Source organism: Terrapene carolina, unplaced genomic scaffold (assembly GCF_002925995.2).
Source record: "Terrapene carolina triunguis isolate 2854851 unplaced genomic scaffold, T_m_triunguis-2.0 Scaffold210, whole genome shotgun sequence".
Taxonomy (NCBI): domain Eukaryota; kingdom Metazoa; phylum Chordata; order Testudines; family Emydidae; genus Terrapene; species Terrapene triunguis.
In genome coordinates this window covers 27286677-27299108 of record NW_020664561.1, presented here as the reverse complement: position 1 = coordinate 27299108, position 12432 = coordinate 27286677, and the positions used below count along the sequence as shown (strand labels likewise).

The following is a 12432-nucleotide window of genomic DNA, read 5'->3' as shown; positions in this document are numbered from 1 at the left end:
CTTAGAAGTTTTCATGCAGGCCCCTACATTTGTACCCTAAAGTTCAACGTGGGGATACAGCCTTGACACCCACACATCCCATTTCTACGAGGCACTGCATTCCATCCTAGGTGCGGCCGCCACCACTACCCCACCCATGACCGTGGACTCTGAGGATGGGATATTGTCCGCGGCCGGTTCCTCTGACATGTTAGCGGACGGGGAAGATGAGGAAGGAGATGAGGAGGACGAGGCAGTCGACAGCGCTTGCACCGCTGATTTCCCCGACAGCCAGGAGCTCTTCATCACCCTTACCGAGATCCCCTACCAACCGTCCCCAGCCGTTACCCCGGACACAGAATCAGGGGAAGGATCAAGCAGTAAGTGTTTTAAACATCTAAACATTTATTTTCAACAGAACTGGAATATTTATAATATTAACAATGGGTTTTTCATGATTTCTTTGCCTTAGGCGCTTAACTATTTAGTCCCAACTATTTAAAAAAAATCTAACAATGTCCGGTTTTTCATGATTCTGCTGCCCAAGACACTCCACTCTTTAGTCCCTGCCAGTGCAGCTACACCAAAATCCGGTCTATATGTCCGGGGATAGAGATGAAATCCTCATGGGAGATCTCAACGAAGCTCTCCTGGAGGTAATGTTCAAGCCTGTTCATCAGGTTCCTGGGGAGAGCGACCTTATTGGGTCCTCCGTGGTACGAAACGTTTCCGCGCCAGGAGACAATCAAGTACTCAGGGATCATTGCCCTGCAGAGCATGGCGGCATACGGCCCTGGTTTTTGCAGGCTTTCCCTAAGCATCCGTTCCTTTTCGCTGTCCGAGATCCTCATCAGGGTGATGTCGCTCATGATGCCCTGCTTTGAATTAGGCAGGGGAATGTTAGTATTGGGACTGCTTTACAGCCACGCGGTGGAGGCGGGAGAGGGGCAGCATACAGGGATCTTTCCCTGGGACAGCCGCGAGGGGGTGGGACAGGGGCAGAGTTCATGCTTGCCTGATTGCTGGCAGCAGAGACTGGCATTGCTTTCAATGTGAAAGGAGGCCAGTGCTACTATTAAAGTTTTAAGCAGCCACAAGTCTACGGCTTACCATGTTTGCCCGCTACACAAATTCCGGTGTCCTGCCCCGCTTCTCAGATCGCCACTGCAAGACCACAGGCACTGAAGGCGAGGGCCGAAAATTCGACCTTGTCCTGAGTGCGCATGTGATAGGTGCAGTGCATGGTCTTGTTCACAGAGAAAGACTATGTTCTTTGTTCACAACTACATTTATCTTTCTGAGGAATTCACTCCCTTTTTCCCATTCCCACAGCCACATCTGCGACTGTCTCCCAACCCAGCCTGGCATCACACTCCCAGAGGCTAGCGCAGATTAGGCGGAGGAAGAAGACGACGCGGGAGGACATGTTCTCAGAACTAATGTGCTGCTCCCGAGCCCAGGCAGCCCAGCAGACACAGTGGAGGGAGAACTTTTCCCAAATGCACAGAGCAAACATGGAACGGGAGGAGAGGTGGCGTCAGGAAGACCAGCAGGAGACTCAAACGCTGCTTGGACTGATGAGGGAGCAAACGGACACGCTCCGGCGCCTTGTGGATGTTCTGCAGGACCGGAGGCAGGAGGAGAGAGCCCCGCTGCAGTGTATCTGTAACCACCCTCCCCCGCCACCAAGTCCCATATCCCCCTTACCCAAAGTCCAAAGAAGGAGGGGCGGCAGGGGCCGTGAAAAGTTTCACTCCACCCCTGCAGAGTGCTGTAGCACTAGAAGGCTCTCATTCCCCAAAATTTGAAAAGTCCTTTCCTATCCACCTCACACAAGCCCCCGTCCAAGTTTCAACCCCCGTTTCATGTGTAGTTACTAATAAAATATACGTTTCTGTTAATTACTGTTTCCATCATTTTCTTTTGGAGGAGAGTCTGTGTGAAGGGGGGGAAGGTGGTTGGTAATTGGACAGGACAGTCACCTTTAGCAGGGTACAGAGGCGGGGGCAGGTCCAGCAGCAGGGCACATACACAGTGCAGTTACTAGTTACCCTGGTCAGTCTGGGAGGTGGTTTTCATGTTCTGTGGGGGGGGGGGTTTGCTCTGTGACTTTGTGGCGGGGGAGGGCAGTTACAGATCTTATGCAGCGGTCCTTATCCTGGATCACAGAGCCACACAGCAGGGGATCTGTAACCCTCCTCCCCCTGCCAGAAAGTCACACAGCCGACACATACACGCAGTCCCGCCCAGGACGGCTGGCAGGCTCCGTTGAAACAACCAGTCCACCACTGCGGAGCCTGTCATTCCTGGAGTTTAGAAGCATCATTTGCATCACTACACTACACCCGCCCCCCACCACAGTCTGCGTCCCAGGTTTAAAACATTCCCACGAAAACAGTAATAAAGACAACGGTGTTCATTAAGAAAACAGAACTGATTTTATTTTTTGGGAAGGGGGTGAAGGGGGTATGTAGCTGGAGAGGATAGTCAACATAAACTGGGTAAAGAAACGGGGGCAGGTTCAGCTTCTCTTTAAACAAAGTTAATAGTCACAGGTTACCCTGCTCACTGAGGAACCTAGCTTTCAAAGCCTCCCGGATGCACAGCGCGTCCTGCTGGGCTCTTCTAATCGCCTGGCTGTCTGGCTGGGCGTAATCAGAAGCCAGGCTATTTGCCTCAACCTCCCACCCCGCCATAAAGGTCTCCCCCTTGCTCTCACAGAGATTGTGGAGCACACAGCAAGCTGCTATAACAATGGGGATATTGGTTTCGCTGAGATCACAGCGAGTCAGTAAGCTTCTCCATCTCCCCTTGAGACGGCCAAAAGCACACTCCACCACCATTCTGCACTTGCTCAGCCGGTAGTTGAAGAGTTCTTTTTCAGTGTCCAGGGCGCCAGTATAGGGCTTCATGAGCCAGGGCATTAGCGGGTAGGCTGGGTCCCCGAGGATCACTGTAGGCATCTCCACATCCCCAAGAGTTATTTTGTGGTCCGGGAAGTAAATACCTTCCTGCAGCCGTCTAAACAGACCTGAGTTCCTGAACACGCGAGCGTCATGAACCTTGCCCGGCCATCCGACGTTGATGTTGGTAAAACATCCCCTATGGTCCACCAGTGCTTGCAGCACCATAGAAAAGTAGCCCTTTCGGTTGATGTACTGGCTGGCCTGGTGGTCTGGTCCCAGGATAGGGATGTGAGTTCCATCTATAGCCCCACCGCAGTTTGGGAATCCCATCACGGCGAAGCCATCTATGATGACCTGCGCGTTTCCCAGGGTCACTACCTTTGAGAGCAGTACCTTAACGATTGCGTTGGCTACTTGCATCACAACAACCCCCACGGTAGATTTGCCCACGCCAAAGTGGTTCGCGACTGACCGGTAGCTGTCCGGCGTTGCAAGCTTCCAGAGGGCTATGGCCACTCGCTTCTGGACAGTCAGGGCTGCTCACATCCGGGTGTCATTGCACTTCAGGGCAGGGGACAGCAACTCACAAAGTTCCAGGAAAGTCCCCTTCCACATGCGAAAGTTTCGCAGCCACTGGGATTCATCCCAGACCTGCAGCACTATGCGGTCCCACCAGTCCGTGCTTGTTTCCCGGGCCCAGAATCGCCATTCCACAACATCCACATGACCCATTGCCACCGTGATGTCCTGGGTGCTGGGGCTCGTGGTTTCTGACACGTCTGTGCTACTCTCAGACTTCAGATCCTCACCCCGCTGCCATAGCCTCCTCGCCTGATTTCTCTGTATCTGCCTCTGGGAAAGGTGGATGAGAAGCTGCGAGGTGTTGAGAACGGCCACAACTGCAGCGATGGTCGCAGCGGGCTCCATGCTCGCAGTGCTGTGGCGTCCGCGCTGTCACTGACCAGAAAAGTGCGCGAACTGATTTCCCGCCGGCGCTTTCAGGGAGGGCGGGAGTGACGGACGGATGACGACAGTTACCCAAAAGCACCCTCGACACATTTTTTTTACCCAGAAGGCATTGGCGGCTCGACCCAGAATTCCAATGGGCAGCGGGGACTGCGGGAACTATGGGATAGCTGCCCACAGTGCACCGCTTCCAATGTCGACGCTTTCCCCGTTAGTGTGGACTCACAAAGTCGAATTACTGTCCTTAGTGTGGACACACACGTTCGACTTTGCAATATCGATTCCACACATTCGATTTAAGTGAAATCGAACTACCCTAGTAGTGTAGACATACCCTAACTTACACCAGCTGAGGATCTGGTCCCAGTTTTTCTCTCTCTCTCTCTCTCTCTCTCTCATTTTAAAAAGAAATCCGTATCTATTTTCCTTTTGCTTCTCAGCAAAAGGATTTTTTTCACTATTCAGAATGACTGTGCATTAATGGTATTATAGTTAATGCGGTCTATGGAAAGCTATAGGATACTGTTGCCATATTGCATTTCCTCTTTGTTTGACTTGAAATAGTGTGTCCATTTGGCTTTTGTGCAACTTTGTAATGTGATCTGTGCCTCTACTTGATTCTGGGAAGTAGTATTTACTACAAACTAATCAGTGCCATTCTGGCAGCTTTTCATATATGCACATTTCTAATTTTTAAGAAGTCTGGGTTTGGTCTGTTGCAAATTGACAAGATGAAGGACAAGTAGACCGTCAACTCCTCATGTTTTATTAGTGTGCTCTATGGGGTCCTTTTGTGAGATGAATTAAGGGCTGTGCACATAAATCCTCATATAGCTACAATGTTATTTCACTTGCCAGAATGTTTGATCAAATATTGGAAACGAATAAAGTTGAATGAGAAGACAGGGAAGAGGAAATACCAGAGCATACCATATAGTCCATTAACCCAAAATGGACAGTGACCTTTATCTGATGCTTCTTTAGAAGAATCCAGATACCCTATCACTCCTTATGCAAGAGGCCAATTATATAATACTTTAATATGAAAGGGAAATTTCTTCTTGAACCATTCAAGTAGTTAACTTACACCATGAAGCATGAGATTTATCTTTTCATAGGCCCCAATCCTGCAAAGACTTATATGTGCACTTAATTTTATGCACTGAATTTGCATTTGTCTACACCTTGGGCATGTCTACACTACAAAATTATGCTGACCTAAGTTATATCAGCATACAGCCATCACAGTAATTATATCGCTTTTGCATGTCCACACTATGCTCTTCTTGGGTCGGCGGTGCATGTCCTCATCAGGAGTGCTTGTACAGACTATACTGTCACTTCAGTGCATTGTGGGACAGCTTCTGCAAGCCGGTAGCAGTCGCTGTAAGCAATGCAGAGTCTACGCTGACACTGCGTCGACCTAATTACAGTAAAAGCTGTTTTATCCGGCACTTCACCAACCGGAAAGCTCAATAAACTGGCATTTCTGATCTTCATTGAAATTCCTGTTTATAGTCCGGTTGGTGCCGGGTCAGCAGGGGTTGGGGCACAGGAGAGGGTGTGGAGCACGGGCTCCGGGAGAGAGTTTGGGTGCAGGAGGGGGCTTGGGGCAGCGGGTTGTGGTGCAGGAGGAGGTACGGGGTGCCAGATACGGGGGGGGCGCTCATCTCGGGTGGCTCCACACAAGCAGCGACCTGTCCCAGCTGCTCCTAGGCAGAGGCATGGCAGGTGGCTCTGTGTGCTACCGCCACCTGCAGGTGCCGCCCCCGCAGCTCCCATTGGCCACAGTTCCCAGCCAATGGGAGCTGCGGAGCTAGCACTTGGGGCAGGGCGGGGCAGCGCACAGAGCTGCCTGCCGTGCCTCCACCCAGGAGCAGCTGGGACAGGTCTCCACTTGCGAGGAGCTGCCCGATGTCAGCGCCCCCCGGATCAGGCACCCTGCACCCCCTCCCATGCCTCAACTCGCTGCCCCAAGCCCCCTCCTGCACCCAAACTCCCTCCCTCTTAGTTAAATGGCATTTTTCACTTACCAGCTTCCACCATTCCCTCAACATGCCGGATAAAACAGCTTTTACTGTACTACATCAACATTGACTCTATGCCTCTCATGGAGGTGGAGTTATTAAGTCAGTGTAGTGGAGTAGTTATGCCAGTGGGAGCGAAATTTACACATAAGCTGCCTTGCATCAACTTGACTCCGTGGGCGGGCTTTGCCCGCCCACTTCCTGGATCCCAATAGGATCAACTTGACTCCGTAGCATAGACCAGGCCTTAGAGCTTGTCTACATCAGTGCAGCTGTGCCGCCGTATCACTTAGAGAAGATGCTATCTAAGCCAATGGGAGAGCTTCTCCCATCAGCACAGGTACTCCACCGCCCTGAGAGGCAGTAGCTATGTTGACAGGAGAAGTCCTCCTGATGATGTCTATACTGAGGGTTATGTCGATATAACCATGTCACTCAGGGATGTGGACTTTCCACATCCCTGAGTGACGTAGTTATACCAACATACATTTGTAGGGTAGACCAAGTCTAAGACTTGAAGTGAAACAAAGCACCAGAACAGGACAATTTTACTTTGTTTAGACTCAGAAAAGGACAGAAGAAACTGAGTAGCTACCTAAGCACAGGAAAAGAACTGGAGGTGAGGCTACCTGTGGCACAGTTGCACCGGTACAGCTACACAGTTCTAGTGCATCTGTTGAAGACGCTCTATACTGATGGGAGAGAGCTCTCGTCTAGGCATAAAAAAAAACCCCCACCTCTGTAAGCGGCATAAGCTATGTTGGTGGGAGAAGGAGCGTAGGATGGACGTGCAAATGCAATTTAATTACTGCGGCAGCTGTATGCTGACGTAACTTAGGTCGAAATAATTTTGTAGTGTAGACATGCCCAAGGCGTAGGGAGAAGCTCTCTCGCTGTGCACATGAATGCTTATGTCAGTGTAGCCTACGTCACTCAGAGGGGTGGAATGTTCACACCCCTGAGCAACATACATTTTGCTGACATAGGCAATTTCTACAGTACAGCCTAAGTTTAAAACAACCAACATACAGGAAGTTGAGTGCATTCCATATATTTTTCCCACCCTTGCATGCATGGCATGACTTATGGAAGGTAGGGTTTTTCTGTTCTGTTTTGTTTTTTAATTTTGTAGCAGCTAAAGGAAGGGAAGACAATTTCTGCTCTCAGTCACATCACTGTAAATCCAGGTAACTCCACTGATTTCAATGGATTTATTTCCAATTTACACTGATGTAACTGAGCAGTACTTGGCAGAGAGATTCTCAGTCTCTACATTTGGTTCAGCTTTTCCATATGTAAAAGTTATCAAGCAAAACTGGAGAGGCTGACACAATTATTAGGAGATTGCCATGATAAAACTTTTTTACTTATAACCTTAGAAATGGCATTTTGACTCCCAGGGTTTTCAATGCCGTAGGTAGAGAAAGTAAACATTCAGTTTCCCTTAAATATGAGAAAATCTGGGTCCCTAACGTGCTCCCCTCCCCTCCCACACACACACACACACGTAATCCCCTGCACCAGGTAAAAGGCCAACTTTACTACAGGCATGAAACTGGTGCAACAGGTTTTCAATAATGAGCATACAAAGTAGGATTGACATTCACTGCTGGCATGCAATTTAAAACTGACAATTCTCATAGTTAAGCAAACAGACTGTACCGTCCCTCCCTTAAGTAACTGATAAAAAATAAAGAACACAAATCCACCCATTGCAATGGTGGTTTTGAACACTGCAACTAAATCAGGTTTTCTAATTCAACGCATCCAGTACTGGTCTCACTTGCACCTATTTTACACAGTTGTTACTCCATTCACTTTGGTGGACCTGCTCTGGATTTGCACCCTCACAACTGAAAACAAAATCAATCCCCCTGATTTGGAGGCCATATGATATGTGTTTCTGTCTCAAAAGTGCATTTCCTGTTTTATTTTCCTGTATGAATATTAATAAATTGCCTTGGGTAATGACAATATAGATTATGAATGAATACCAAGGACAGTCAGGAAGCTAAAAGCTCCTTTAAGTATGGCAATCTTTTATTTATTCAAGATCAACTTGAAAGTGATGAGTTTTAAGAATACTCACTATATGTAACATTATGATTAGGCCACTTTGTCCTGGTTTCCCATTCTCTTCGTAAGATAAGTGCACACACACACACACACACACCAGTTTTTTTTCCATAAGTGGAGGCCTAATCAATAACTCATGGCATTATTAAAAAAAAACAAATTATTTATTCCATATAATAAAAATGAGAGAAATGCATAATGTTACACTATGGTTATGTTACCGGTACATCGGGTTGGGCAAACTTTTTGGCTTGAGGGCCACATCTGGGTGGGGAAATTGTATGCAGGGCCATGAGTGTATGGCTGGGGCAGGGGTGCGGGAGAGAGTGCAGGGTGTAGGAGAGGGTGCAGTGTGCAGGAAGAGGCTCAGGGCAGCGGGTTGGGGTGCAGGAGGGGGTGTGGAGTGCAGGAGGGAGCTCAGGGCAGGGGGTTGGGGTGCAGGAGGGGTGAGGCAGGGGCTCAAGGCATGGGCTTGGGGTGCAGGCTCCAGCCCGACACCGCTTACCTTGAACGGCTCCGGGGTGACAGCGGCACGCAGCAGCACTAAGGCAGGCTCCCTGCCTGCCCTGGCCCCGCGCCACTCCCGGAAGTGGCCAGCATGTCCAGCAGTGGCTCCTGGCGGTGGGGTGGGGCAGGCAGCTTCGCCATACGCTGCCCTCGCCTGCGGGTACCACCCCCGGAGCTCCCATTGGCTGTGGTTCCCCGTTCCCGGTCAATGGGAGCTGTGGGGGGCAGTGCCTGCAGGCAAGGGCAGCGCACGGAGCCCTCTGCCCCCACAACCCGCCCAGGGGCTGCAGGGATGTGGTGCCAGCCGCTTCTGGGAGCGGCGCAGGGCCAGGGCAGGCAGGGAGCCCTATTGAAAGCCCTGACAGGCCAGATCCAGCCCGCGAGCTGTAGTTTGCCCTCCCCTGTGTCACACAGAAGTCTGAGATACACTGTGTATGTGACACTGGATAGAGTTATCCATCTTCCTAAACTAATCTCAGGTTTGATAACAAAATTTAGAAAGTCAATACAAATTGAAGATAACTAAAACAAATGCAAACTTTTAAGATTAGCTATCCTAGTAAGGCCAATCTCACCAGCTTTGCCTAACAGGGAGATCTAATTAAAAGTCACACACATTGGACCAAATGTTGCCTTCTCAGAATAAAATCATTTTACCATAAGAAGATTCTTATCCATAGAATTACGTATGATAAGCCATTTCACAATATACCCCTAGCCAACTGGTGTAACTCAGCATAGCTCTATGAAACTCAGTGCAGCTAGGATGATTTTCACCAGCTAAGAATCTGGCCCATGGTATTTCTGTAATATAGTCAGATTTTTATATTCATAAATTAAATTATGTCACTGACAGTAAAGCGCATGCAAGTGCAATGGGTCAACAAGAACATCATAACACAGTGAAGTATGAATGTTTTGGGGTTGTGTGTGTGTGGAGTCATGGAATGTATCCTATAAACATATAAACTAAAAAAAGTATTTTAACTCTCCATTGGCCAGGCCCATGTCCATCATTTCTACTTGCATCTCCTCTTCAGTAGCCAGTGCTAATGTTACACCCCACTGACATGGAGGCTGACGGGTCAGGGTACTAAAACTTTTCTTATCTGCTGCCCAAGAGGAACTTACACTGCCATGACTCAGATCATGCAAGCAGAGAGATGCAAATTGTACAGCTAGGGCCAAAATCAGCAAATCATTCTCTTTATTATGCTGGGCCTGGAATGTGCTATCAGGTATCATGCAACAAGGGGTGGCGAGATACCAGAGATGACACACTGTGAGCAAGACCAAGCCCAACTGCCCACAGAATTACCAACTGCCAAGCTATTAATAAAATTTTGACTCAGGACATTTAATCTATTTACAGCCTTACAGAGAGCCTATACATGATAGTTCCTACAATAAAAACTGTATACTAAGGAATTAAAAACACAGGCCTCAGTCCTGAATTAGATGCACACAAGTGTACCATTATGACAGCACAGAGTCCCACTGAAATGCAGATCCATTTCAAAGACTGGGGTTATAAAGAGCTAATGACTCGAGCAGTCCTGGCATTTTATTTAAAAAATTGTCTGGCCTAAGATATCTAAATTAGACATACTAAAAGGAAAAACATTGTTTCCCACCAGAACCCTGACAAAAAGGTTTGCATATTTTAGGCCTGTCTCTCCTTTCACCTAGACTACTGTAACTCCACTGACTTCAGATGAGTTACTCCTGATTTACACTAACACATATTGGAGGAGGATCTAGCCCTTCTTTTACAAGATATATCTAAATGTAGCAAAATGACTTTAGAAGCGTAGCTCCATTTTGGTTATAAGGCCTGCTTCTTCTAATGGGTTCGGCCTTGTACCCTCCGCAGGGCAGAAGGGATCTGAAATGGGCAACAGAGCAAACAAATAAAAAAACAGCTGGGGAGTAATCGTAATATTCAGGGAAAGACAAAGAGCTTTGCAGCAGCTGGCTTTAAAGGCAGGGGGAAGGGGGGAGATGCCTGTGTACCTGGGTGCAGGGCATCAGAGTCTGAACTGCTAACCAGAACGGTCAGGATGGGCATTGTGGGACACCTCCTGGAGGCCACTTACAGCATCGAAACCAAGCGTGGTGCCTCCACTGACACTTTGTCCATCTAACTTTACCGCAAAAAAAGCTCTACGCCTCTTGTCGAGATGGTTTTATTTTGTTGGCAAAGCAGGAGAGTTTTGCCGGCGGGAGGAGCCTTGCAGTGTGTACACTTCCATCCATTGTTTTGTTGACAAAAGTTGCCTTTTGCCAACAAAACTCTGTAGTGTAGACAGTCTCCTGGGCGGGCTGGGCCCCATTCCGCACACTGGCCAGAGGCGAGTGGTCCCTGGGGACATCCCACTCACTACTGCAGAGGCCAGTGCCTGCTCACTGCCTCCAAGCCCAGAGTTTTTTCACAGGAGACACCTCTTCTCACACACATTCCGGCCCCAGCCCCACCCAGCCCCTACCTCTTCTGCATCTTTGCCCAGGGGGATGCCCAGGGCTTTAAGGCCCGCATGGAGCTCGGCGATGTCCACTCTCCCGTCTTCATTGAGGTCCAGCTTCTTGAAGAGGTTCTCGTACCGGGAGCTGTTGTTGGCTTCTTCGCAGGCAGCCTCGGGGAGCACCAAGCCCCGCAGGAAGCGAAACATGGTGCCGCCGGGGACGGGCGGAGCGGCGGGAAGCGGGCCGGAGACGCAGGCAGTCAGGGGGGAGCGGGGAAGGAGAGACCAGCGCCTGGGCAAGCCCGGCAGGAGCAGCCAGTAAGTGCAGCGGGAAGGGGAAGGGCGGCTCCCTGGGCCTGCCTCGCCACGGGCTGGGCGGGGCGTTACTCCCCTCCCTGAGCAACGGAGCCGGCTGCTGGGCTGGGCCAGGCGAGCCAAGGAAGCCGCCGCGATGACGGGTGTGCGTGGAGGATGGGAGAGCTGCGGCGGGCGGGCAGGCGGGGTTGCTCAAGGAGGGGCGGGACCAGCCTGTGCAGTGTCAGCTCCTCTCGCTTCACGCGGCTCCTGGCGGCGGCAATGGCGGAGCAGGGTGCGGCGGCTGGGATGAGTTACACGGGACAGCTGGAGAAGAAGGATCGATACGGGAAAGCTGCGCTGGAAACAGAGAGTTCTTAACATCACCTGTAGGCAGTACAGGCCAGGGACCCCCAGGTAACGGAAGCTCCCCGTTCACTGAAACCCAACTACAGCCCCCTGTACCAGTGCGTGCAGCGGGTCAGTGCTTAGCAAGGTGGGACCCTGCAGATACTCCGTTTATTTCAAACTGTATTCATCCACATTTTCTGCTGTCCTTGGTCTTTCCATTTATGGTGACTATTGTCTCTTTTCTTCTGCATGGAGAGGAAGGATGGTCCAGTGGTTGGGGTGCCTTGGGACTCAGTAGAGTAGCGTTTAATTCCCTGCACACTTCTGTGATCTTAGGTTAGTCTTGTTCCTCAGTCCCCTCAGAGTTCGAACTGCTGACCAGAACGGTCAGGATGGGCATTGTTTGTGGGACACCTCCTGGAGGCCACTTAGAGCATCTCTATTGGAAAATGGAGATCATACTTCACACGGTGTTGTGAAGAGAATACATTAAAGACTGTGAGGCACTCGGATATTGTGGCAATAGAGCACATATAGTAAGATTCATAGGCTTTTATATACTACACACACCAACACTGAATCTGGGCATTTATGTGATACTAATTTCAGAATAAATATTATAAAACACAACGGGAAGTGGTTAAAGGGAAACTGCCAGGTTGAAGTTCACATTTTAAAAAACCCTGTGATTATGCTACTAATGCTTTACATTACAAAACTAAAAATAATTTGCTATATCCAATTTACTTTTACTTTTTGCACTTTATGTAACTTTGACAATTAAGAGTTTCATTTTGTTTGTAGTCTGTTCACTTTCAGAGTCTCATGCAACAGCAATCCTGCAATAGTTGCAAAAACTGTAAG

At 49.4% G+C, this 12432-nt stretch overlaps 1 protein-coding gene across 1 annotated transcript in view; it reads right to left on the bottom strand.

Annotated features, from left to right (window-relative positions):
• The window catches only part of LOC112115856 (calcium-binding mitochondrial carrier protein SCaMC-1), a 47941-nt gene extending 36719 nt beyond the window's left edge, over positions 1 to 11222 (bottom strand). Inside the window, exon 1 of the mRNA XM_026655508.1 lies at positions 10948 to 11222. Coding sequence (XP_026511293.1) covers positions 10948 to 11130 — 183 coding nt within the window. The 5' untranslated portion in view covers positions 11131 to 11222. The remainder of the gene's footprint in view (positions 1 to 10947) is intronic.
• Positions 11223 to 12432: the final 1210 nt, after the last annotated feature.